The 26,063-nt window shown below is 45.9% G+C and overlaps 1 protein-coding gene across 1 annotated transcript; it reads right to left on the bottom strand.

The window, feature by feature from the left end:
* Positions 1-18,657: 18,657 nt before the first annotated feature.
* On the bottom strand, positions 18,658-21,135 carry LOC123146996 (receptor-like cytoplasmic kinase 176). The gene is made up of 5 exons (XM_044566253.1): positions 20,769-21,135; positions 20,544-20,679; positions 20,284-20,426; positions 20,066-20,192; positions 18,658-19,323 (listed from the first exon to the last, which is right to left on the bottom strand). Exons 1-5 carry the CDS (start codon positions 21,051-21,053, stop codon positions 18,923-18,925), a joined length of 1,092 nt encoding a protein of 363 aa, XP_044422188.1. The 5' UTR covers positions 21,054-21,135; the 3' UTR covers positions 18,658-18,922.
* Positions 21,136-26,063: the final 4,928 nt, after the last annotated feature.

The following is a 26,063-nucleotide window of genomic DNA, read 5'->3' as shown; positions in this document are numbered from 1 at the left end:
TCAAGAAGAATATGCAAGGTCCTGAAATCACCGTAGCTGATATCGGCCTTGTTGCTATGGAGGAACGCGAGCCCCTTGGTTGCCCCAAGAACAACCTTCATTCTCAGATCCCATAACTAATTAAGAACGTTTATTGTCCAATAAAAAATGGATTCAGAAATCCATTGACTTATTAATTCTGAATGTGCATATGTAAGAAATGAAGAGATGAAGGAATTGGCACTGACCAACCAATGAATGTGGCGTTGTAAGTCTGTCTGCTCAAGTATTTTGACAGCGATGGGCATACCGGCGGCGCGGCTGGCCGGAGCAAACGTGGTTTTGTCGACCCACCCTTTGAACACCGATCCGAACCCGCCCTCGCCGAGCACGCTGTCAGTTCGGAAGTTCATGGTGGCCGTCTTGAGGTCCTTGAAGGCGAAGCTCCTGAGGTCAGCCTGCTGGCGGATCTCGCCCTCGCTCCTAGGGGTTGCAGGCATTGTTGTCGCCGGTCTCCGAAAGCAGTTTGCCATGGATGGTGATATACCAAATCAAGCCAAACTCCACGAAGCAGCAGATGATGGAGAGTTAGAAAGTATGAATATAAGTGAGACATCTCACCCTGACCAAGCAAGCTTGATATATAGCCTTAAAAGTGGTGAGTGACTTGACTATTGAAGTGTGAATCCTGGTTCCTCGATGTCCACCAAAAACCGCGTAGCTTTCAAGGGATGATATGCATGCACAATAGCTGCACTTAATTATATATATAGTACTACAACAACTACCACTAGTATTTCATATTCTGAATTAATGGACGTGAATAAGGGGAATACTTAATTTAATTACATTATATTAAGACAGTGCTTCTATATTAGTATAGGGAAACACTTTATACTGCAATCTCGTTATTCATGGAACAGTACAGTAGTTCCATAAATCAAGGGCATCATTCATCCATCCATCCATCTAACTCAGCCAACTGAACCAATGTCGCAACAATAGCACTAACTGTCTGATTTCAATCCTGTAATACCAAATTTTTTTGGTAAAGGAAAAGTAGCCAGTTACATACTCCGTCATTACAAGACCTCGATTAGGGTTAATAGTGCTTAGCGGTGGCTAACCCCTAGCATGGAGGTCGAGTGTGCGTCTCTCTGTTCCTTTCCGTCCTCTTTGGTTCGCAGGGTACATGGACATTTCTGCTGAGCTAATGGGAAGAAAAAGAACAAACCGGCGCTCCGGCCCCGGCAAGCCAAGGTTGTCGGGGGCTGCAGACACAAGGATCCAACCACGGCAAGCCAAGGTTGCTGGGGACTGCAGATTCAGATAAGTCTTTTATCCCCTGTCGCACATTTCCATATGAAAGTGGGGCGTATGAAACCTCGTTCTATTCCTAGGCCACCGTGCTCCCCCTTTCCTGTACCCAAGGACCATTCCCTGGGTCGGAACTTGGTTGTAGCCGCGGTGACAAGGAAGCAAACGAAGGGCCTAACCCTACTCCGCCCCTGCCTCCGCCAAGAGCGTGAGTATGATCGAATGAAGTAAGGGGACGACAAGACTTGTTGCCGGGCCACAATGTTTATCTTAAAAATAACAAGGATTTACTCCTTGGCATGGGCTTCGCTCACGCACAAAGAGCCCGGCAAGCCTCCTTTTTCATTAAATACGTCCCATACAGATACAGTTCGTACGGAATGGAAACATGAGTAAGGGGATTACAAGTTTTAAATTTCACAAGTGCCCGCAGGCTTACAAACTAAAAAAGATAAGTGCCCCGTGATCCTCATTCTTACCCTTTTCCTCCCAGGTGCGGCAGGTGAAGGAAAAAAGGAGGCAACGGGGAACGCGCGGATGGAGAGCTTGACGAGGAAGGCCCTCAGCAGGGCGCGTGGCCGAGGAAGGGGCAACACGGTCAGTCGGAGTCGAGGTCGGCGTCGCCCCGCTCGATGCCCTCGTCATCGCTGTCGCTATCCTCCTCGTCACTCCTGCTTGAGGAGGAGTCTTCATCATTGGAGGAGCTCTCCACCCAGCACTTTAGGCGAGTTCCAAGGTTCCCAAAGATCTTGACGGAAAGCAGGCCGTTCTCCATTAATTTGAAGTAGAGAACGAGCCCTTCCGTCAGGTTGTGGACACGAGCAAAAGTCTTCCACCTCCGACGAAGGTACACGACGTGAGGAATGGGAAAGTCGATGTCAACCCGCGTGCCGCCGTTCCCGCAGCCCCTCATATGCAACCTGAGGGTCTGAGGCGGATCGAGCTCCATCTCCCGAGCGAATGGAGCTGGGAGACGAAAGCGACGATATGGTGGTCGACGCAGCCTGATGAAGACCCACGAGGCTGTTCCCTGACGTGGCCCTCCATTGGGGGAGGTATCGCTGGCGGAGGCAAGGCCAGTGCGCCTCCCCGTCCCCCTCTTCCCCGAGCGCCACGCTGACGTCGGCCTCACCCCTCCCCCTTCCTTTCATGGCCGGCTCCACCGCCGCGAAATCTTGGGAAAGAGGGACGCGCTGTCAAGAAGAGACCCTCGCCGCCATCGTCGAAGGGTCAGCGCCCCCTCTCGCCATGGCAGATGAAAGAATGGATCCGATGTGGAAGGAGAGGGATGATGAAAGATTGTGGGGTGCCATACCCCTCCCCTTCTTATAAAGGGATGGGGTCAGGGCTCGGCCGCCCCACTCAGCCAATCCGGCCATCATTGGTGCAGGGAATCGAGACCGACCCGCTGCTCAAATCAGTGACGGCCCGGTTTCCCGCCTCGTTATGTAAGACCCGTGCCCCCCTCGCACGTCCACTGCCTGCCACCTTGGGGGCATGAGGGACACGTGGCGAGCAAGCAGAAATCAAGGGGATGGGTGAGGCAACCGTTCTCCACCCTGTGATCATGGGGCGCGGGTGTCTTGAAGTCCACGACCCAAGTTCACTTAGTAAATGAGCCGTGCCTCTGTGTTTTTCTCTTTTTATGGGGAAGGCGCGAGCCGCCTCTTTACCACGATGTGATGCATGCGTGCGGAAACTTCCCCATGCATGACCCCCACGTCACGCATGACCCTCCACGTCGCACGTTCAACGCGGGTCGTGGGGAAACGCAGCAGATAGAAAAGTTACTGTAGTAAAAACCCACCTCGCCTGCCCACGCACCGTTCTGGGCCTAGCCCAACAATGTGTCGCGCTTATGTGTGGCCTAGGCTCGAGGGTTCCTATCGATGTACAAAAGTAGGGGATCTCCTTTGCACCCCTTTACTTATGCACGGATGCTACCTCTTGAGCACTGCGTTGGATTTCCTTGAAGAGGAAAGGATGATGCAGCAAAGTAGTGTAAGTATTTTCCTCCATTTTTGAGAACCAAGGTATCAATCTAGTAGGAGGCTACGGGCGAGTCCCTTTCACCTGCACAAAACAAATAACTCCTCGCAACCAACGCGATAAGAGGTTGTCAATCCCTTCACGGTCACTTACGAGAGTGAGATCTGATAGATATGCTAGAATAATATTTTTGGTATTTTTTTGATAAAGATGCAAAGTAAAATAAAATCAAAGGAAAAAGCAAAGGAAATAACTAAGTATTGGAAGATTTATATGATGAAGATAGACCCGGGGGCCATAGGTTTCACTAGTGGCTTCTCTCAAGAGCATATGTATTTTACGGTGGGTGAACGAATTACTGTTGAGCAATTGACAGAATTGAGCATAGTTATGAGAATATCTAGGTATGATCATGTATATAGGCATCACGTCCGAGACAAGTAGACCGACTCCTGCCTGCATCTACTACTATTACTCCACTCATCGACCGCTATCTAGCATGCATCTAGTGTATTAAGTTCATGAAAACAGAGTAACGTCTTAAGCAAGATGACATGAAGTAGAGGGATAAATTCATGCAATATGATAAAAACCCCATCTTGTTATCCTCGATGGCAACAATACAATACGTGCCTTGCTGCCCCTACTGTCACTGGGAAAGGACACCGCAAGATTGAACCCAAAGCTAAGCACTTCTCCCATTGCCAGAAAGATCAATCTAGTAGGCCAAACCAAACTGATAATTCGAAGAGACTTGTAAAGATAACCAATCATACATAAAAGAATTCAGGCAAGATTTAAATATGGTTCATAGATAATCTTGATCATAAACCCAGAATTCATCGGTCTCAACAAACACACTGCAAAAAGAAGATTACATCTAATAGATCTCCACAAGAGAGGGGGAGAACATTGTATTGAGATCCAAAAAGAGAGAAGAAGCCATCTAGCTAGCTAATAACTATGGACCCGAAGGTCTTAGGTAAACTACTCACAATTCATCGGAGAGGCTATGGTGTTGATGTAGAAGCCCTCCGTGATGGATTCCCCCTCCGGCGGAGCTCCGGAACAGGCCCCAAGATGGGATCTCGTGGATACAGAAAGTTACAGCGGTGGAATTAGGGTTTTGGCTCCGTGTTTGATCGTTTGGGGGGTACGTAGGTATATATAGGAGGAAGGAGTACGTCGGTAGAGCAACAGGGGGCCCACGAGGGTGGAGGGTGTGGCTTCCTCCTTTATTTCTTGATGTAGTGTCCAAGTCTCCTGGATCATGTTCGGTGAGAAAATCACGCTCCCGAAGATTTCATTCCGTTTTAACTCCGATTGATATTCCTTTTCTGCGAAACTCTGAAATAGGAAAAAAACAGCAATTCTGGGCTGGGCCTCCGGTTAATAGGTTAGTCCCAAAAATAATATAAAAGTGGATAATAAAGCCCAATAATGTCCAAAACTATAGATAATATAGCATGGAGCAATCGAAAATTATAGATACGTTGGAGACGTATCAAGCATCCCCAAGCTTAATTGTGTAGTGCTACTTGGCATAATTTTAATGTAATTCTTCTTAATTGTGGTATGAATATTTAGATCCGAAAGATTCAAGATAAAAGTTCATATTGATATAAAAATAATAATACTTCAAGCATACTAACTAAGCAATTATGTCTTCTCAAAATAACATGGCCAAAGAAAGTTCATCCCTACAAAATCATATAGTTTAGTCATGCTCCATTTTCGTCACACAAGAATGCTCTCATCATGCACAACCCCGATGACAAGCCAAGCAATTGTTTCATACTTTAGTAATCTCAAACCTATAAACTTTCACGCAATATATGAGCGTGAGCCATGGACATAGCACTATGGATGGAATAAAATATGATGATGGGGGTTATGTGGAGAAGACAAAAAAAGGAGAAAGTCTCACATCAACGAGGCTAACCAATGGGCTATGGAGATGCCCATCGATTGATATTAATGCAAGGAGTAGGGATTGCCATGCAACGGATGCACTAGAGCTATGAATGTATGAAAGCTCAACAAAAGAAACTAAGTGGGTGTGCATCCAACTTGCTTGCTCACGAAGACCTAGGCACTTGAGGAGGCCCATTATTGGAATATACAAGCCAAGTTCTATAATGAAAAATTCCCACTAGTATATGAAAGTGACAAAACAAGAGACTCTCTATCATGAAGATTATGGTGCTACTTTGAAGCACAAGTGTGGCAAAGGATAGTAGCATTGTCGCTTCTCTCTTTTTCTCTCATTTTTTTGGGCCTTCTTTTTCTATGGCCTTTCTCTTTTTTTATTTCTCACTTGGGACAATTCTCTAGAAAATGATGATCATCACACTTCTATTTATTTACAACTCAATGATTATAACTCGATACTAGAACAAAAGATGACTCTATATGAATGCCTCCGGCGGTGTACCGGGATATGCAATGAACCAAGAGTGACATGTATGAAAGAATTTTGAACGGTGGCTTTTCCACAAATACTATGTCAACTACATGATCATGCTAAGCAATATGACAATGATGAATGTGTCATGATAAACGGAATGGTGGAAAGTTGCATGGCAATATCTCTCGGAATGGCTATGGAAATGCCATAATAGGTAGGTATGGTGGTTGTTTTGAGGAAGATATAAGGAGGTTTATGTGTGAAAGAGCGTATCATATTACAGGGTTTGGATGCACCGGCGAAGTTTGCACCAACTCTTAATGTGAGAAAGGGCAATGCAAGGTACCGAAGAGTCTAGCAGTGATGGAAGGGTGAGACTGCGCATAATCCATTGACTCAACATTAGTCATAAAGAACTCACATACTTATTGCAAAAATCTACAGGTCATCAAAAACCAAGCACTACGCGCATGCTCCTAGGGGATAGGTTGGTAGGAAAAGACCATCCCTCATCCCCGACCGCCACTCATAAGGAGGACAATCAAAGAACACCTCATGTTTCAAATTTGTTACATAATGTTTACCATACGTGCATGCTACGGGACTTGCAAACTTCAACACAAGCATTTCTCAAATTCACAACTACTCAGCTAGCACGACTTTGATATTATTACCTCCATATCTCAGAACAATCATCAAGCATCAAACTTCTCTTAGTATTCAAAACACTCATAAGAATTTTTTTACTCTTGAATACCTAGCATATTATGATTATTTAAGAAAACTACCATGCTATTTAAGACTCTCAAAATAATCTAAGTGAAGCATGAGAGATCAATAGTTTCTATAAAACAAATCCACCACCGTGCTATAAAAGATATAAGTGAAGTACTAGAGCGAAACTATATAACTCAAAAGATATAAGTGAAGTACATAGAGTATTCTAACAAATTCCCAATCATGTATGGCTCTCTCAAAAAGGTGTGTACAGCAAGGATGATTGTAGTAAACTAAAAAGCAAAGACTCAAATCATACAAGATGCTCCAAGCAAAACACATATCATGTGGTGAATAAAAATATAGCTCCAAGTAAAGTTACCGATAGAAGTAGACGAAAGAGGGGATGCCTTCTGGGGCATCCCCAAGCTTTGGCTTTTACGTGTCCTTAGATTATCTTCGGGATTCCATGGGAATCCCCAATCTTAGCCTCTTGCCACTCCTTGTTCCATAATCCATCAAATCTTTACCCAAAACTTGAAAACTTCACAACACAAAACTCAAAGTAGAAAATCTCGTGAGCTCCGTTAGCGAAAAAAACAAAAGACCACTTCAAGGTACTGTAATGAACTCATTCTTTATTTATATTGGTGTTAAACCTACTGTACTACAACTTCTCTATGGTTTATAAACTATTTTACTAGCCATAGATTCATCAAAATAAGCAAACAACAGACGAAAAACAGAATCTGTCAAAAACAGAACATTCTGTAGTAATCTGTAACTAGCGCAAGATCTGGAACCCCAAAAATTCTAAAATAAATTTCTGGACGTGAGGAATTTATCTATTAATCATCTGCAAAAATAATTAGCTAAATAGCACTTTGCAAGTAAAAATGGCAGAAGTTCTCGTGAGCGCTAAAGTTTCTGTTTTTTACAGCAACATATCAAGACTTTCCCCAAGTCTTCTCAACGGTTCTACTTGGCACAAACACTAATTAAACACAAAAAACACAACCAAAACAAAGGCTAGGTAAATTATTTATTACTAAACAGGAGCAAAAAGTAAGGAATAAAAATAAAATTGGGTTGCCTCCTAACAAGCGCTATCGTTTAACGCCCCTAGCTAGGCATAAAAAGCAAGGATAGATCTAGGTATTGCCATCTTTGGTAGGCAATCCATAAGTGGCTCTCATAATAGATTCATAAGGTAACTTAATTTTCTTTCTAGGAAAGTGTTCCATGCCTTTCCTTAACGCAAATTGGAACCTAATATTTCCTTCCTTCATATCAATAATTGCACCAATCGTTCTAAGGGAAGGTCTACCAAGGATAATAGGACATGAAGGATTGCAATCTATGTCAAGAACAATAAAATCTACAGGCACATAATTCCTATTTGCGACAATAAGAACATCATTGATTCTTCCCACTGGTTTCTTAATAGTGGAATCCGCAAGGTGCAAGTTTAAAGAGAAATCATCAAAATCACGGAAACCTAACAAATCACACAAAGTCTTTGGAATCGTGGAAACACTAGCACCCAAATCACATAAAGCAAAGAACTCATGATCTTTAATCTTAATATTAATAGTTGGTTCCCACTCATCATAAAGTTTTCTAGGGATAGAAACTTCCAACTCAAGTTTTTCTTCATAAGATTGCATTAAGGCATCAACAATATGTTTAGTAAATGCTTTATTTTGTCTATAAGCATGAGCAGAATTTAGCACGGACTGCAACAAGGAAATACAATCAATCAAAGAGAAATTTTCATAATTAAATTTCTTGAAATCCAAAATAGTGGGTTTAGCAACATCTAGGGTTTTAATTTCCTCAATCCCACTTTCATAAAATTTAGCATCAAGATCTAAAAACTCTGAATTTTTGGAATGCCTTCTAGGTAAAGGTGGATCATATTCAGTCCCATCATTATCAAGATTCATATTGCAAAACAAACATTTAGTAGGGGACACATCAATAACTTTTAGATCTTCATTTTATTTTCATAGGAACTAGAAGAACACACTCTTATAAAGGCATCTTTCTTAGCACGCATCCTAGCGGTTCTTTCTTTGCACTCATCAATGGAAATTCTCATGGCTTTGAGAGACTCATAGATATCATGCTTAGGAGGAATAGATCTAAGCTTTAAAGAATCAACATCAAGAGAAATAATATCAACGTTCCTAGCCAAATCATCAATCTTAAGCTATTTTTCCTCAATCAAAGCATTGAAATTCTTTTGCGAAGTAATAAATTCTTTAATATTAGATTCAAAATCAGAGGGCATCTTATTATAATTTCCATAAGAAATGTTGTAAGAATTACCATAATTATTAGAGGGATTACTAGGATAAGGCCTAGGATTAAAATTTCCTCTATACGCGTTGTTACCAAAATTGTTTCTACCAACAAAATTCACATCCATAGATTCATTATTATTCTCAATCAAAGTAGACAAGGGCATATCATTAGTATCATAAGAAACACTCTTACTAGCAAATAATTTCATAAGCTCATCCATCTTTCTACTCAAAACATTAATTTCTTCTATCGCATGCACCTTTTTATTAGTAGATCTTTCAATATGCCATTGAGAATAATTAACCATAATATTATCTAGGAGTTTAGTAGCTTCTCCTAAACTGATTTCCGTAAAAGTGCCTCCCGCGGCCGAATCTAAAAGATTTCTAGAAGCAAAATTCAATCTGGCATAAAATTTTTGTATAATCATCAACAAATTCAAACCATGAGTAGGGCAATTACGTATCATTAATTTCATCCTCGCCCAAGCTTGTGCAACATGTTCATGATCAAGTTGCTTAAAATTCATAATATCGTTTCTAAGGGAGATGATCTTAGCGGGAGGAAAATAATTAGAGATAAAAACATCTTTGCACTTGTTCCAAGAATAAATACTATTTTTAGGCAAAGACGAAAACCAAGTTTTAGCACAATCTCTAAGCGAAAAAGGAAATAGCTTCAACTTAACAATATTGTTGTCCACATATTTCTTCTTTTGCATATCACACAAATCAATGAAGCTATTTAGATGGGTAGCGGCATCTTCACTAGGAAGGCCGGAAAACGGATCTTTCATGACAAGATTCAGCAAAGCGGCATTAATTTCACAAGATTCAGCATCGCTAAGAGGAGCAATCAGAGTGCTAATAAAATCATTGTTGTTGGCATTGGTAAAGTCACACAATTTAGTGTTATCTTGAGCCATCATGACAAGCAAGCAATCCAACACACAAGTAAACAAAAAGCAAGTGGGCAAAAAGAGGTAAATAGAGAAAGAGAGGGAGGATAGAGGGAGAGGGCGAATTAAACAGCAAGGGTGAAGTGGGGGAGTGGAAAACGAGAGGCAAATGGCAAATAATGTAATGCGGGAGATAAGGGTTGTAGTGGGTACTTGGTATGTTGACTTTTGCGTAGATTCCCCGGCAACGGCGCCAGAAATGGCTCATTGTCGGGAGTCAAATCTTGACTTGTGCGAACCTCCCCAGCAACGGCGCTAGAAATTCTTTTTGCTACCCCTTGAGCACTGCGTTCGATTTCCTTGAAGAGGAAAGGATGATGCAGCAAAGTAGCGTAAGTATTTCCCTCAGTTTTTGAGAACCAAGGTATCAATCCAGTAGGAGGCTACGCGCGAGTCCCTTGCACCTGCACAAAACAAATAACTCCTCGCAACCAACGCGGTAAGAGGTTGTCAATCCCTTCACGGTCACTTACGAGAGTGAGATATGATAGGATAATATTCATGGTATTTTTGTGATAAAGATGCAACGTAAAATAAAAGCAAAGTAAAAAGGAAAGGAAATAACTAAGTATTGGAAGATTAATATGATGAAGATAGACCCGGGGGCCATAGGTTTAACTAGTGGCTTCTCTCAAGAGCATATATATTTTACGGTGGGTGAACGAATTACTGTTGAGCAATTGATAGAATTGAGCATAGTTATGAGAATATCTAGGTATGATCATGTATATAGGCATCACGTCCAAGACAAATAGACCGATTCCTGCTTGCATCTACTACTATTACTCCACTCATCGACCGCTATCCAGCATGCATCTAGAGTATTAAATTCATGAAAACAAAGTAACGCCTTAAGCAAGATGACATGAAGTAGAGGGATAAATTCATGCAATATGATAAAAAAAACACCTTGTTATCCTCGATGGCAACAATACAATACGTGCCTTGCTGCCCCTACTGTAACTGGGAAAGGACACCAAAAGATTGAACCCAAAGCTAAGAACTTCTCCCATTGCAAGAAAGATCAATCTAGTAGGCCAAACCAAACTGGTAATTCGAAGAGACTTGCAAAGATAACCAATCATACATAAAAAAATCCAGAGAAGATTCAAATATTGTTCATAGATAATCTTGATCATAAACCCAGAATTCATCGGTCTCAACAAACACACCACAAAAACAAGAATACATCGAATAGATATCCACAAGAGAGGGGGAGTACATTGTATTGTGATCCAAAAAGAGAGAAGAAGCCATCTAGCTAATAACTATGGACCCGAAGGTCTGAGGTAAACTACTCACACTTCATCGGAGAGGCTATGATGTTGATGTAGAAGCCCTCCGTGATAGATGCCCCCTCCGGCGGAGCTCTGGAATAGGCACCAAGATGGGATTTCGTGGATACAGAAAGTTACGGCGGTGGAATTAGGGTTCTCGATCCGTATTTGATCGTTTGGGGGTACATAGGTATATATAGGAGGAAGGAGTACGTCGGTGGAGCAACAGAGGGACCCACGAGAGTGGAGGGCGCGCCTGGGGGAGAGGGGTAGGCGCGCCCCCTACCTCGTGGCTTCCTCCTTTATTTCTTGAGGTAGGGTCCAAGTCTCCTGGATCATGTTCGGTGAGAAAATCACGTTCCCGAAGGTTTCATTCGGTTTGGACTCCGTTTGATATTCCTTTTCTGTGAAACTCTGAAATAGGCAAAAAACAGCAATTATGGGCTGGGCCTCCGGTTAATAGGTTAGTCCCAAAAATAATATAAAAGTGGATAATAAAGTTCAATAATGTCCAAAACAGTAGATAATATAGCATGGAGCAATTAAAAATTATAGATACGTTGGAGACGTATCAACGGGCAGTCAGAGCCGCACCTGCGCTCGCACTGAGCAGAGCAGAGGAGGGAAGCCGAAGCACAAGATAACCAAAGCAACGCGAAGACCGGAGACACAAAGAGCAAGGGAGCGAAGTGGACTCCCCCGGCAAGACCCTTGCCGAGGCAGTCTCTGCAGCCCTGGCAAGAGCATTGCCGGTGCAGTCTCCGCAGCCCCGACAAGAGCCTTGCCGGGGCAACTTGCCCAATGCCAGCAGAGCGCGCCACCCTTGAGCCAAGGAATTTCAACGCCATCAACCATATCGGAACCAAGGCTCGGGAGGCGCCTCTGTGGTGGCATGTAGATCTTTATGGAGATCATAAATACACAAGATCAAATGAGAACCAGAAGACGACGATCCTTGTCAAGATCCTTGCCAAGGAAATCCACGAGACCCCCGGCAAGATCCTTGCCGGGGACGACCGCGGTGCCACGGCAAGACCCTTGCCGGGTCCCCGGCAAGACCCTTGCCGAGGACATCTGCGGGGCTGCAGCCAGGCCCACGTCTGCCAAGACTCCACCGCCGCTCCCATGCAGCTGCTATCTCAACCAGCTGGGCAGGCGTCTGCGTGGCAGTGTGCGGCCTCCACACCGACTCAGCAAGCACCTGCGTGGTGGCATGCAGATCTTCGTGAAGACTCTGCCACCACGCCAGCCCAGCAGCAGTCAACGTGGCGCTACAACGCCTCGTCAGCTCGGACGCGCGTCGGAGTCAGGCGAGGCGACGACAGCTGGAACGAGTTTCCTTGCCGTCCCTGATAAAGCAAGAGGGGCACGTCGGCAGCGCATTAAATATGTTTGTCCGACGGTGCCAGAGGATAAACTCAACCACTATACACCTTTCCACCTCATGTGTGCCACTGTGACGACCCCTTTTTGGCTATAAAAGGAGGCCCGAGGCGTACTGGAGAGTGATTCGGATCTTTGAAACGAGACACACACCGTAGCTAGTTCAAGAACTCAAGAATACTCAAATATACATCAAAGCAGGACTAGGGTATTACGCGTCTCCGTGGCCCGAATCTGGGTAAACGATCCTTGTGCTGACCGCCAGACCCGCTCTTTGCACAACCCCGCGTCCGCCAACCGTAGAAAGGATCCCAGTGATTCCATAGGTGTCTTTTCCACCGACAATGTTCAAGAGGCAATATGTGTGAGAAGACATGTGCCAGTTCTGCCGCCTTCAAACCGGGCCATTCTCCGAGCAACGATCTCATGCACCCTCTGAAAAACATGCAGGAGTGTTGCACATTTGCTATTGAAGACTCATTCATTCCTTTTAAGCCAAATGAACCAGCATATCAGCAAGCAGATTGATTCCTTGGCACCCTCGCTTTTTGCCGGAGAAACAAGCCTGACAGGAGTGCCAGAATGTCGCCAGAAGTGTTGTTGCTGGTACGGTTGCATTCCGGGGCGAAACTCAAGTTCGGGCGAAACTGCACAATGAGATGGGTGACGGATTCAGGTCGGTATCAGCAATGTGAGAGCTAAACACGATCGTGTACTAGTCCAAATAGTACTCTGTACTAGCGTCCGAGTAGTACTCCAGTTAGTAGCCGACTTGGTTAGCTCATAGCTATGTTCAACATATATATATGCGTGTACCCCAGACCTTGTAACACAACGAAGAGATCAACGAAAAAGAAGAGATCAATACAAAGTATCCAACAGGTGCGATAGGCACCTCTGGCCATCACCAAATAGTTTCTCAATCTGTTTCCTGTCGCTACGTCCAGCCAAGAGAGTTCCGCCGACGCCAAAGAGACGATCGATTAGATCGATCTAGCAAGCTAGCCCGGCTACGTTACCTACGTGTGCTGCTGCTACTTTGGTGTTTTGATCCGGCGATCAAAAGCCAACAATTGGTATCTAGAGTCTCGACGATCTACCGGCAACAGCGATTCCAAGGGAAACAAGTCCGGCAACGGCGGTTCCAAGGTGAACAAGACAGCGACAAGGTGAAGAAGGGCGCCAAGTCAGCAACTAGTGGTGGCAGAACGGGCGGCGCCAACGTACTAGCGCATCGCAACATCCCCATCCAGTACTCGATGCTCACCGACGCCAACTACGGCGTGTGGGCGGTGAAGATGAAGATCATTCTCCGAACCCTTCGAGTGTAGGAGGCCATCACGGATGACGACGTCGACGAGGAGTGCGACGAAGGTGCCATGGCCGCCATAGCCCAGTCTGTGCCGGATTCCATGCTAATGACATTGGCGGTATTCGAGGCAGCAAGAGAGGCGTGGAACGCACTCAAAGAGATGAGGATCGGAGAAGATCGCGTCACGAAGGCTCGGGCACAAGTGCTGAAGCGCCAATTTCACAAGTTGCAGATGGAGGAAACTGAATCGGTGAATGACTATGCCATGCGTCTGACTACATTGGTTGGAGAGATCCGCGCGCTTGGTGCAAAGCTCGAGGAGACCGAGATTGTGGAGAAGTTTTCCAGCTCAGTGACTGATAAATTCACGTACATCATTGGCACGCTCGAGCAGCTTTACGACATCGACGACATGACCATAACGAAGGCGATTGGACGCTTGCGGACATGGGAAGAGAATGCTCGTGGCTGTCGGAAAGGCAAAGGAGGAGGTGGTGACCAACTCATGTACTCACGCGCAGATTGGGAGACCCCAAGTAGCAAAGGAAGGCGTGACAGTGGTGAAGGCTCAAGCAACGCGAAGCGCGGCGGACAAACCGGAAAAGGCAAAGGAAAAGGCAAGCCACAAGGTCGTGGTAAGGCGGACCGATATAAAGAGCGGAAGCCACAGAACTTGGATATGTCCGAGGTCAAGTGCTATAACTACAACGAGATGGGTCACTTTGCAAAGGATTGTCCGGAGCCTAACAAGCGGGAGATCAAGGCAAATTTGGCGAAGCAGGAAGACGAACGTCCAGGTCTTCTAATGGCCGAAGTTTGTGATCTCGTCCAAACAACGGTTGTGAAACCAAACCGGAAGGTGCTACTTCATGAGAAAAAGGTAACACCAAAGTTATCCGGGAGTCAGAACGTGTCGTGGTATCTAGACACAGGTGCTAGTAACCACATGACGGGGTGCAAGGAGAAGTTCCTTGAGCTGGAATATGATGTTCAAGGCTCGGTCAAGTTCGATGATGGTTCAAATGTGGAGATTTGCAGGCAAGGTTCTATCCTCTTTGAGGGTCTCATGGGAGAACATCGCATACTCACCGGAGTATACTACATCCCAAGGCTTCGCAACAACATCATCTCTGTCGGGAAACTTGACGAGAATGGATGCAAGGTGGAAATTGAGAACGGGGTGATGACGATCTTCGACAACCTCCGAAACGTGCTAGCCTGTGTTAATCGCACACGGAACAGGCTCTATATTCTCAACCTTGATCAATCTCAACCAGAGTGTTGGCTCGCCAAGAGTGATGATGATTCGTGGTTATGGCATGCTAGATTTGGACACGTTAACTTCTACGCCTTGAAGAAGATGTCGAAGATGGAGATGGTATCTGGGATGCCGTTTATCAACCATGTTGATCGAGTATGTGATGGGTGCTTGGTTGGAAAACAGCACCGCATGCCGTTCCCTGCTCAGTCTACCTATCGTGCAAGTGATGCACTCGAGCTGCTCCATGGTGATCTATGTGGCCCTATCACCCCAGCAACTCACGGAGGAAAGAAGTATCTCTTCCTAGTGGTAGATGACTACTCGAGATATATGTGGGTCGTTCTCCTACGATCTAAAGATGAGGCGTTTGAAGCGCTTAAGAAGCTGAAGACTGCAACGGAGATGGAACACAAGCTGAAGGTTCGCGCTCTAAGGACATATTGCGGGGGAGAGTTTACGTCAAACGAGTTCAACGACTACTGCGAGAAGATTGGCATAAAGAGGTTCCTCGCGGCGCCTTATACGCCACTGCAGAACGGGGTTGTTGAAAGGCGCAATCGAACCGTCGTTCACATGGCGAGAAGTTTACTTAAGAGCAAGAACTTGCCAGGGACTTTTTGGGGAAAAGCTATCTCGACGGCGGTCTATCTTCTCAACCGGGCTCCAACGAAGGCAGTGATCGGCAAGACTCCCTATGAAGCAATTTACGGACGGAAGCCGAATGTGTCTCATCTACGGACGTTTGGGTGCGTTGCGCATGTGAAGACGGTGGAGCCACATCTCTCAAAGCTTGCCGATCGTAGCACCAAGATGATGTTCATCGGATACGAGAGAAGTTCCGGCACCAAGGCATACTGCTTCTACGATCCACGAACCAAGCGTCTACGGATTTCACGCAACGTCGTGTTTGAAGAAAACCAAGCGTGGAATTGGAGCGCAGCAGTCGACGATGCTCCAAACAGTAACATATTCACAGTTGAATTTCCAACTGATAATGATGCAGGGGAGGACGTCCAGGTGGTTGGCAAGATGCCCAACCAAGGTGACCACAATGGTAGTGATCATCATGGTGCCGACACCAACGACGATGCGCATGGGTCGCAAGGTGATAGCGACAACGACGCGCACGACACGGGCAGCGATCTCAACAACGAGGCGCATAGTGATGATGACAATCAAGATGATGGTCATGGTCACGATGACTACGCCGACGTCGAGGGTGCCAACGATCCTGCATCTACCACGCCTGAGACTCAACGGTCTTCCTCAAGTGCATCAATGCCGACACAATTTGTGTCACCTCCTTCGCAAGCCACAATGGATTCTTCCGGGCCTCGTCGCTACAAGACCCTCAAGAAAGTCTACAAGTACGCAAAGCCAGTTACGCTCGAGTACTCCGATTTGTGTTTACTCGGAGTTGAGGAGCCGGCGAACTTGTAGAGGCGAGCGAAAGCTCAAGTTGGATGCACGCCATGGATGAGGAGATGAAGGCGATCGAGAGCAATGGCACGTGGACTTTGGTAACCCGACCTCCGAACCAAAAGGCCATAGATTTGAAATGGGTTTACAAGTTGCAGAAGGACACAAAGGGTGTCATTGTGAAGTACAAGGCAAGACTCATTGCAAAGGGCTACGTACAACGTCAAGGAGTTGACTATGAGGAGGTGTTTGCACCGGTTACTCGAATCGAGACGGTGAGAGTGCTCCTAGCTTTGGCAGCACAAGAGGATTGGAAGGTTCATCATATGGATGTGAAATCCGCTTTCCTCAACGGCGACCTCAAAGAAGAAGTATACGTGGAACAACCCCTCGGCTACGAGAAGAAAGGCAAAGAAGGGAAAGTTTACAAGCTCAAGAAGACACTTTACGGGCTGAAGCAAGCGCCAAGAGCTTGGAACGCAAAGTTAGACCGAAATTTGGTCTCGCACGGGTTCAAAAGATGTCCCCTCGACGATCCGAAAGATAATCAACCAAGCACCGAAGAACAGATAAAGGTTGAAGACACGACCAAGGAAGAGCGCTGGCGTCAGGCTACGGACGAGCCGACGGCAGCAAAGACGGTCACTAAAATGCTACGAAGAATGGCAAATGCAATGCCTAAGATGTTGCTTATGAGTAGTACCAGTCGCATTTGAGATCCAAGTCACACTAAGGACATCGTATTTAGGGGGGTGAATGTGAGAGCTAAACACGATCGTGTACTAGTCCGAATAGTACTCTGTACTAGCGTCCGAGTAGTACTCCAGTTAGTAGCCGACTTGGTTAGATCGTAGCTATGTTCAGCATATATATATGCGTGCACCCCAGACCTTGTAACACAACGAAGAGATCAACGAAAAAGAAAAGATCAATACAAAGTATCCAACAGGTGTGACAGGCACCTGTGGCCATCACCAAATAGTTTCTCAATCTGTTTCCTGTCGCTACGTCCAGCCAAGAGAGTTCCGCAGACGCCAAAGAGACGATCGATCTAGCAAGCTAGCCCGGCTACGTTACGTACGTGTGCTGCTGCTACTCAGGTGTTTTGAACCGGCGATCAAAAGCCAACAAGCAAGGCTGGCAGATTGGGTTGTTAGGCCATCCCATGCTCTCTTCTTCCCTTTGAACCATTGCCCCTTGCGAACGACACCGGCTTGGCTCACAAACAGGGCGTCATCGGCCGTCTCCGTCAAGTTCAGATGATCAGCTCTTCCTCCTCGTGATTCTGGTTCATGGGACATATTAGTCAGCTAATTCTCTTCTACTAAGACACAAAGTTAATTCATTGACTTTCTTTGAATTTAGGTCAACATTAGTGTTGGTTCGAGAAACAACTAATGCTCTTTTCTTAAAACTTGAATATTGCATCCAGTCCCAGGGTAAACAACTATCTGTCCACAAGTGTAATATTTATGTTGCAGCAAGCATGGCATTATCATAACAATTCAGAGTGCGAACGGGTCTGTAAATTAAAGTTTTTTTTGGCAAATTTGTTTATAGGACAGTGTTAAATCTTTTGTAATTTTACCATCATTACAGTTACATTTCTTCAGAGTTCAGACACTCATGATTCAGTAGAGGTTCCCAATGGGGATTTTTTGACGAAACATCTCATATTTGGCTCAACCAGCCAATCATCTTACAACACAAGTGAGCTGGATAAGAACTGCCTTATTTATCTGGCCTGCTGCTTTCACGGCTAAAAAATTTAGACAAGTTGTAGCTCAAGTGCTCAACTAGTATATGAGTAGCACAGAACTTAGTATAGGAGTAGCACAGAACTGCAGCTCCACATCTTTGTAAACATCCTGAAGCAAGTAACAATGCACCAGACTGCCCTTTATCAATTTGGAATGATAGACTTTTCAATGCAAGTGGAGCTCTCCCATGCAGGCCATCATGGATTCTGCAACCTTGGCAATAGCCCATGATCAGGACATATTAGCTCTCCCATAGTGTGCAAACCAAATCACTACCTTTAATTCTAGTGCTAAGCTTTGACAAAGTTTACATAAAAATATATAACCATATACAATATTAAAATAGTTTCATTTGATCCGCCATGAAATATATTTCCGTAGATGTTATCAAACATTGGCACTTTTTTTTTCTGTAGACTTTGTCCAAATAGAGTTATCCTCAATCAATTTGGAATGGAGTGAGTATATCCAACTACCTTTTAACTTTCTTGTATAAATAGCAATCTTAATGCTGACTGAGCAAACAACCTGTGTCCAGGATAACCAACCAGTTCAGTTCCCATTCCATGAATTGATTCATTCATTTTTATTTTATTTTACATATTACTAGTTCTTTTCAGCTCATTTCCAATCAGCGAGGTGGCAGAGTCCTCAAAACAAAAAACTTCACTAATCATATCCCTTCTGTATAAAGAAGCAAAACCATGGCAAACCTGAATTTGCAAAAGCAAGAAGCACTAATTTCACATTCAGAGACAATATCGTCTCTGCCTCCCTCTTTACACTTCATCATTGGATGAGCAGCGACACCCCCGATGCTGCCGCTTCGCCGCCAACTACGGTTGCAGCTGCCGGCTACCACCAAACTTCCTGAGAAAGCCGCAGGCGCCACCGCCATTCGCCTTCCCCTGATCACTCACTGCGGCCTCCTTGGTGTCCTGGAGCTGCTCCAGTGCCGCAACCACCTGCTCCATGCTCGGCCGGACACTCATGTTACAAGAGAGGCACTTGAGCGCCAGCGCGGCGGCCTTCTGTGCGCCGGAGAGGGAGTACTGACCGCCCAGCCGCGCGTCCAGGATTTGGGAGATCTGGCGCTTGCTCCTCAGGTGCGGTCGCGCCCACTCCACCAGGTCTTGCTCACCGGATGGCCGGTTCCTGTCCAGTCGGCGCCTGCCTGCCAGTATCTCCAAGAGCACCACCCCGAAACTGTACACGTTGCTCTCTGCCGTCGGGTCCTCTGTCAAAGCAAAGATTCAGAAAGGACTAGGAGTAGTTCATATTCTTTCTAACGAAATGGAGTGTCACTGCTACTAGTTCATACTCAGATACTGCAGAGGAACAGACAATGATCCAGCTTGGATATAACCCAACATGGATTAACGTACACATTAGCAATATTTTTTTGGATAAAGGGCAACACATTAGCAATATTGTATGAGGATTGCACTACACTGCTCATTCCCCGCCGTTGACGGTCTGGTAGAAAGTACATGGGTGCTTATCTAGCTGCAAGATTGTGCTGGATCCTTTTATGGATCGATCACCTGCTAGGCTCTTACTCCCTAAAGTTAAAGCGCATATAGCCAATATATCATATGGTGAAGGGGTCCAGCTCAAGTGGTCCAGCTAGGTCTGAAACCATAAAAATATTGGAGCAGTTGAGCTGTACCTAACTAATATGACCTCCTCAAGACCTCAACAACCAACCCAAAAAATTAATAGCGTTCTTCGCTGTTTCTCGTAGTGCTTCATAACAACCATACCTACTGGCTACTGCATAGCAACAAAATCATTCAACCCTGAGAAGCAAACTATAATGCTTAAACTTCATAGCCTTTTTAGTATATAAATATACACTATAAATTGGGGGTTTTAGAAAATGAATAGAAGTGTTTCAGCAACACCAAAGCATGTAAATATATCATATGCAGCTGATCATTGCTTTAAAGAAACAAACTAAGCTCCAAGCTCTGTATTACCGGTCGACAACCCAAGATCAGACAGCCTTTTTGCATAGTAGCTTGGCAATTCATCAATATAAAAGCCCGGATCAACGGTTGGTTCTTCCTTTCGCTTCCCAAAATCAGACAGCTTTGCATTGTAGCTCTGCAATCCATATTCCATCAATTGACAAAAATAGCATTAATAAAAGAAATCACTTTCCCAATCCAATTAGAATGAAAGAACAGAAACATACCGAATCAAGAAGAATGTCTGACGTCTTGAAATCACCGTAGATGACATTGGCCTTGTCGCTGTGGAGGAATGCCAGCCCTTTGGCTGCCCCAAGAGCAACCTTCATCCTCAAATCCCATGACAGTGGCTGGAGATGCGAGGCCCCTACATCATCATTCGCCCAAACATGTTATTATCTCACCCTCAGTAGTAACTAATTTGGGAGGTGTTAACTGATCAATGGAACGCTAGAAGAAGATTATGTGGTAAACTGTTAATTACTCCTGTAAAGATGGCTCTCCAAGCTTCCTTGTGGCATGAACTCATAGACGAGCAGGTGCTGCTCGTCTTCGAGGCAGTACCCTAGCTGCTTTACCAGATTGGGGTGCGACAATCGGCCTAGGTGACTCGCTTCATCCTGCACATGAGATTCAGAAACAAATTCATGAATGGATTGGGATTGGTTGGTACCGAGTTAAAAAGTTATTGGCACTGAGCAACACTGACCAGCCATTCCTTGTGGATCTGGAAGCTTTCCTGGTTGAGCTTCTTGATGGCGATGGGCATGCCAGTGCCAGGGCTTGCCGGGGCGAAGGAGGCCTCGTCAACCCACCCTTTGAACACTGATCCGAAGCCGCCCTCACCGAGCATGCTATCCGGCCGGAAGTTCCTTGTGGCCTTCTTGAGGTCCTTAAAGGTGAAACTCCTGAGGTTGGCTGGATGGAGGATCTCGTCGTCGCTCCTAGGAGCCGCAGGCACCGTCGTCGACGGCCTCCGGAAGCAGTTCGCCATGGACGGCGATGTATGATGTATCAAATCAAACCAAACTCCACGAAGCAGCAGATGATGGAGAGTTTGAAGGTGAGTGAGACCTCTTGCCCTGACCAAGCAAGCTTGATATAGCCTTAAATTACAAGTGATGATTGACTACTGAGTAGACGTAAACGCTCACAAGTGTGAATGCTGATTCCTTGATGTCTACCAGAAAGCGCGTAGCTTTCAAGGTGAAGACCAAACAAAGGCCAACTGGATCAACGCTGCACTTAATTATTTACTCCGGTCCTCGGCTACAACAACTTACCACTGTACAGACAAAGAGGAGTAGGGATGAGCTGTCTAGTCTAATCCCCGTATAACATTGCTAAGGCTGTTGTAATGGAGAGTTTCATATACTAGTATCATGTATATCATACTAGTGTATGATACTACCTCCATAATACATAGTATTATATCTTAGTATCATGTATAGTATTTTATTTATTATCATGTATGACACATAGTAGCATAGTATTTACTATGATACGGTATTATAATATGATCTCAACTTTCTCTTTCTTCATTTAATTTCATAACACCTTATCAAAATTGCCTAGTTGGCATGCATGATACTAGCTATAATACTACCATTACTACGAGCCTAATGTGTACGCTAACCCATGTTGGGTTATATCTAAGTTGGATTATTGTCTGGTCCGTACTTAATGGATACAGGAAGAGGGATGATAAATTTAATTATTACTTATATAAAGACAGCAGGCACCGGCTGGTGATAGAAAACCATACACGCATTAGCATTATTCTATATTCATTGTACAGTACAGTATTATTTCGTTCAATTAGCATTAGTATTAGTATTACTCCAAAAAGTATTATCCACATACTAATCTCACCTAATTTACCCAAAAAAGCTATTATTTCTTATTCGCATATGGAACATATAAACATGACAGGAACAATATAGTTTACTTAACTAAAAGGCCCTTAAAGAACAATGATATGTCCATTCATGTTGGACAATGTGTCATACTCCCTCGGTCTCAAAATAAGTGTCTCAAATTGTACTAAAATTGAGACACTTATTTTGGAGAGATAGAGTAGTTGAGTTGAACGTACACTAGTAGAAAAAAGCCGGGACTAAATGGTCGGTACTAAAGGCACCCCCTCCCCCTAGTCCCGGTTCTGTAGCAAACCGGGACTAAAGGCCCTCCATGTGGCCGCTGTCTGGAGCTCCCCGGCTGGTAACACCAACCAGGACTAAAAGAAATTTTACGAGTTTTTTTATTTATATATTTGAATTTTTTTAATTTTTTTCAAATTTCTAAATTATTTTACAATTTAATCTCTAATCACCCCTCATCACTGGTCAATTTAACCTCTAATCTCTAATCACCCCTCATCATTTCAAATCATCTAACTTCCTGGCCGGTCACCCATCCTCTCACTACTCCAACCTTAGCACGCTTAACTTTCGGGTTCTATTTCCCCCTAGTTTCCAAGTCTGCACTTGTTGTTTTCCTGACAATAGTAAGATGTCAATCCTATTAACCCTCAGGAGTTTAGCTTGAGCATGAAGTCATACGTTTCACTGTTTCAATTTGAAACTACTATTCTAAAAAACAATAATTATTGAGTAACATTAATATTTCTTCAATAAGTAGTTTGACCACAGTTTGACCAGATTTGATCAAAATTCAAAAAAACTGAAATAATTATTTAGTAACACCAATATTTTTGAATAATTATTTAGTAACACTAATACTTATTGAATAAGTAGTTTGACCATAGTTTGATCAGATTTAACCAAAATTCAAAAAAAACTAAAATTTAAGCATAACTTTTTTTCCTTTTAGAATTTGAGAATTCTAAAAATTTGCAAACCGGCCTATGCCGGTCAAAATCGGATGCGAATTTTCATGCTGAACATTTTGATATATTATACGTTTTTTCCGACATCGTATGCAAAAGTTATAACCGTTTTACTTTTTCATAAAACTTTTTTGCAAAACATGTCCAAATTTATTTATTTTTTAATTTTCCTAACTAGTAGATGTAATAATATAACTACATCTCAAAGGATTTTATTTTTTGAAGTTTTTATTATTTTCTTTTTTTTTCAAAACTGAAATGGCGATACATTGGGAGGAGGGGGGGAGAGTTTGAGACAAGAACCCCTTTAGTCCTGGTTTGAGACACAAATCAGGACTAAAGGGCATCGCACCCTTTAGTCCCGGTTCGTGTCTCTTTAGTCCCGGTTTGAGATACGAACCGGGACTAAAGGACATCGCACCCTTTAGTCCCGGTTCATGTCTCAAACCGGGACTAAAGGTTTCATTTGAACCAGGACTAATGCCTTTAGCCGCTCGGACCGGGACTAATGCTCACATTAGTCCCGGTTCGTAAGGCAACTGGGACTAATATGTATATTGAGCTGTAATCAAAGCCATGTTTTTTACTAGTGATACTTATATCTAAACATTCATTATGAAGTGCCAAAAGCCATAGACAATTGCAGGTCCACTTTATAACACCGGATAAATTTGTGTGACTAAAAATGAAGGCAGATTCGATATGAAATTTTCGGAAAGTCGGTACCTTTTGATCCGCTTGAGAACCTTCAGGCTGACCTGACACCAGACATCAGTATTTCGTGCTGGGTCCACTTCCCAAGAATCTTGTTCTCTATAACAGCTACTCTCTGTGCTTGTCCTTGTTGGCCCAGTCTGCATCGTCGAGTACTTTACGGTGACACGCGAAGACCGACGACGACGAGATTCCCGATTGATGGAAGCTAGCAAAAATAGCTACGTACGCCGCACGAGTACGTACTCCGGCCGCACAACTCACGCAAGTACACAACAGTAAGCTGATCGATCTTGCTTGATCGAGTCGACTAGCTAGACAAACACGAGCGCACGCATGAACTCGCTGGATTTATAGCCGCAGGTAAGACATTTTTAAATACTAGTGTAGTGTCAAAAAATTTCTTACATTACGGTGTATTTAACAAAAAAACTATCACATTTCATGAAACCGTGCTTACAAACTACCACTTTATAAATTTATGCCGAAAACTATCACTTTTTGTCTAATCTTTGACTAAAAACTATCATGTCGGGAAAGTGCCTGATTCGTCTCTTTTAAACGCCTTTCTGACAGGATGGGCCCACCTGTCAGCATTAATCTTCTTCTTCCTCTCTGGCATTTCGTCAAATACTTCATGTGCACTCCGCCGCTCTGCCCCGCCACCTGCGCCGCCCTCCCTCCTAGCCGATGTTGGCCGCTGTAAGCCGCGGCGATGAGCGGGCGCAACGAGCGCGTGTGCGGGCGCGCGCTGGCCGCGTCGAGTGTGTCGGGCCCGTAGCTAGTGCGTGCGTGAGTAGGCTAGAGTGCGGGCGTGCGCATGTTGCGCCGTAGGACTAGGGCGAGCTGGACCGGGTCACCACGGCGTTCTGTTGAGGGTTCGGCGCGCACCGGGCACATACATGCGCGGGGTGGACGCGGCCAGAGCGGGCCAGAACGTGGACATGAAGGAGTGGACGCGTGCGGGTCGTGGCCAGGCGCGGTCAAGGGTATAAAACCCGTGTGGTGCTCGCCTGTAAACTGTGATGGTGTGTGACGAGTACGAGCTCGTGGAGGCGTTGTTGCGCCAGAAAACCCACCCTGTCCCGTGTCCTTCTTCCTCCTCAGGTCTTCTTCTTCCTTGTGTCTTCAGAGTGCAGCAGAGGAAGGGAGAGAGAGGACTCCGGCGAGCGAGGGAGAAGGCCACGACAACAACAATTGGTATCAGAGCCAGATTCGAGGGGCGGCCGTGGCGCACGGCGGCGTCCGCGGTGCCCGCGATGCGCGGCGGACATGAAGGTCTTGGCAACGGCGCGCGGCGAGCGCGTGGCGTCGGCAACGCGCGGCGAGTCCACGGCGGTGCGGCGTGATGCCGGGCGCGCGGCGAGCGCGTGGCGTCGGCAACGCGCGGCGAGTCCACGGTGGTGTGGCGTGATGCCGTGCGCGCGACGAGCAACGGCGGTCGCGGAGACGAGGAGGTCGCGGAGGACCTGCGTGGTGTCGTAGAGGCCGCGGCGGCTCGGCGCGACAACTGTGGAGGCGCTGCGCTGCGGTTGACGGCGCAGCGGTGCAGGGCAATAAGCGCGGCGGCGAGCCGGACGCGACCGGTGCGTGTTATGGGTGCGCACCGGACGCGTCGGGCGCGTCAGGACCGCGGTAGTGGACCGCGTCGAGGCGCTGGACCTGGTTGCGCAGATCGCGTACGTGCGCGGCGGGAGCGCGGGAGGGGAGCGCGGGGACGTGGGGACTGCGCGCGAAGGGCACGGCGGCACGGTGGCAGGCGCGGCAGCGACGTCAGGGCGGTGGCGGCTACGACGATGACGTCGACGGCGCAGCGGAGCGCGCACTGCGGGTGGACGGCAGCATCGAGGACGTCGGTGTCCTCTAGGCCACGGCTTAGTGGGGAGTGTTGGCCGCTGTAAGCCGCGGCGACGAGCGGGTGCAGCGAGCGCGTGTGCGGGCACGCGCTGGCCGCGTCGGGTGTGTCGGGCCCATAGCTAGTGCGTGTGTGAGTAGGCTAGGGTGCGGGCGTGCGCATGTTGCGCCGTAGGACTAGGGCGAGCTGGACCGGGTCACCACGGCGTTCTGTTGAGGGCTCGGCACGCACCGGGCGCATGCATGCGCGGGGTGGACACGGCCAGAGCGGGCCAGAACATGGACGTGAATGAGTGGGCGCGTGTGGGTCGTGCCTAGCCGCGGTCCCAGGGTATAAAACCCGTGTGGTGCTCGCCTGTAAACTGTGGTGGTGTGTGACGAGTACGAACTCGTGGAGGCGTTGTTGCGCTAGAAAACCCACCCTGTCCCGTGTCCTTCTTCCTCCTCGGGTCTTCTTCTTCCTTGTGTCTTCAGAGTGCAGCAGAGGGAGGGAGAGAGAGGACTCCGGCGATGAGGGAGAAGGCCCCGACAACAACAGCCGAGCCGTCTGCTCGCCTTGGCCATGGCGGCCGCCGTCGTGCCAAGGCC

The sequence above is a fragment of the Triticum aestivum genome, chromosome 7A, assembly GCF_018294505.1.
Source record: "Triticum aestivum cultivar Chinese Spring chromosome 7A, IWGSC CS RefSeq v2.1, whole genome shotgun sequence".
Lineage (NCBI taxonomy): Eukaryota > Viridiplantae > Streptophyta > Magnoliopsida > Poales > Poaceae > Triticum > Triticum aestivum.
The sequence above is the reverse complement of the archived record's forward strand: the minus strand, read 5'-3'. Positions and strand labels throughout refer to the sequence as shown.

Coding starts and splice junctions, on each gene's coding strand:
- LOC123146996 (XM_044566253.1), bottom strand. CDS start 21,053: ATGGCGAACTGCTTCCGGAGGCCGTCGACGACGGTGCCTGCGGCTCCT. Junction 20,680..20,768: donor AGATCCACAAGGAATGGCTG/GTCAGTGTTGCT, acceptor TCTCATGTGCAG/GATGAAGCGAGTCACCTAGG. Junction 19,324..20,065: donor TGATCTTGGGTTGTCGACCG/GTAATACAGAGC, acceptor TTGCTTTGACAG/AGGACCCGACGGCAGAGAGC.